Source organism: Caenorhabditis briggsae, assembly GCF_000004555.2.
Source record: "Caenorhabditis briggsae AF16 supercontig from assembly CB4, cb25.NA_164, whole genome shotgun sequence".
NCBI lineage: Eukaryota > Metazoa > Nematoda > Chromadorea > Rhabditida > Rhabditidae > Caenorhabditis > Caenorhabditis briggsae.
Window position 1 is genome coordinate 4496 of NW_025543499.1, and position 1151 is coordinate 5646.

At 37.1% G+C, this 1151-nt stretch overlaps 1 protein-coding gene across 1 annotated transcript; it reads left to right on the forward strand.

The window, feature by feature from the left end:
* Positions 1-120: 120 nt before the first annotated feature.
* On the forward strand, positions 121-624 carry CBG24466 (the record flags this gene model as incomplete). Its single annotated transcript, XM_045241106.1, has 1 exon — positions 121-624. The coding sequence occupies one exon, from the start codon at positions 121-123 to the stop codon at positions 622-624; it is 504 nt and encodes a 167-aa protein (XP_045091340.1).
* Between the last annotated feature and the right edge of the window lie 527 nt (positions 625-1151).

The window sequence follows — 1151 nt, forward strand, 5'->3', positions numbered from 1 at the left end:
CTTTAATTTTTAGCATTGTTCGCTGCTCTATTTGTTCTTCACGATATCCATTCGTTCCAATCGGAAGTATATGAAGATCTCGCTGAATTCAAGACGATTGCTGAAGATGCATGGACAACAATGGTTCCACGTGAAGATGCTGTTCAACCATTTGAGACCTTCTTGAGAAGATTCAGAAGAGGATATGATTCTGGAGTTGCTGGATCAGCTGGATCTGCTGATGGAAAGTGCAACTGTGGACCACAACCAAAGAACTGTCCAGCCGGACCACCGGGACCACCAGGAAATCCAGGAACACCAGGAGATGACGGACCAATTGGAAGAGCTGGAAATCCAGGAAGAGATTCAACTGAAGGAGATCGTATGGCTGATTTCAACAAGGATGTCAAGTGCCCAGCTGGACCACCACTCCTTCTTATATGTAACCGAGAAGAGCATTTTAAAAACTTGACAGGGAAAAAAAGAGAACCGGAATACCGTATTTCTGGCAGATCAAATGATGGATTGGATTGCCAAACTGAGAGGCTATTACCGAAAAATAAACTAAAATTGATGAACTTGAAAAGTAAAATTTTGAGACAATCATTTTTTATGTCCCCCACCTTTAATCAAATAAAATTTTGAATACGGCTTTGAGAACACACCCCATTTCTTAATTATCATTTTTTGATATTATCAATCTAACGCAATCTAATTAAAAGAGAAATAAAGACAAAAACTAACCATTCTTAAATATACTCAAATGCAATGCTTTTGGAAAAAAGTTCTCTTTCCAGAAGTAACTTCCACATTTTGGAAGGTCCAGAGCATTCAGTATCGTTGCCATAATAGTCAAAACAAAATGAGTCTCAAGCTCAGAAGTAAGGTATAAAAGAAGGCGTGACTTATAATCCTCTACCTTTCTGTTGTTATGAGCCAATTTCGAAGGTATCACATTCTCACTTTCGCGCGTTTTCTCTATCAACATTCTATCCGTGAAAACAAAAATTATGATTCTCATTAGTAGAGAGAGGAGAAGTTTCTGTCTTTTCAAACTAGGGAGGTGATGACAATTATCATTGATAATTAAGGAGTTATCGAATTTAAGACTTCATGAGGAGAATGATCATAAACTAATTAAAACTTGAAGAATTAAATTGAAATGACAAAAA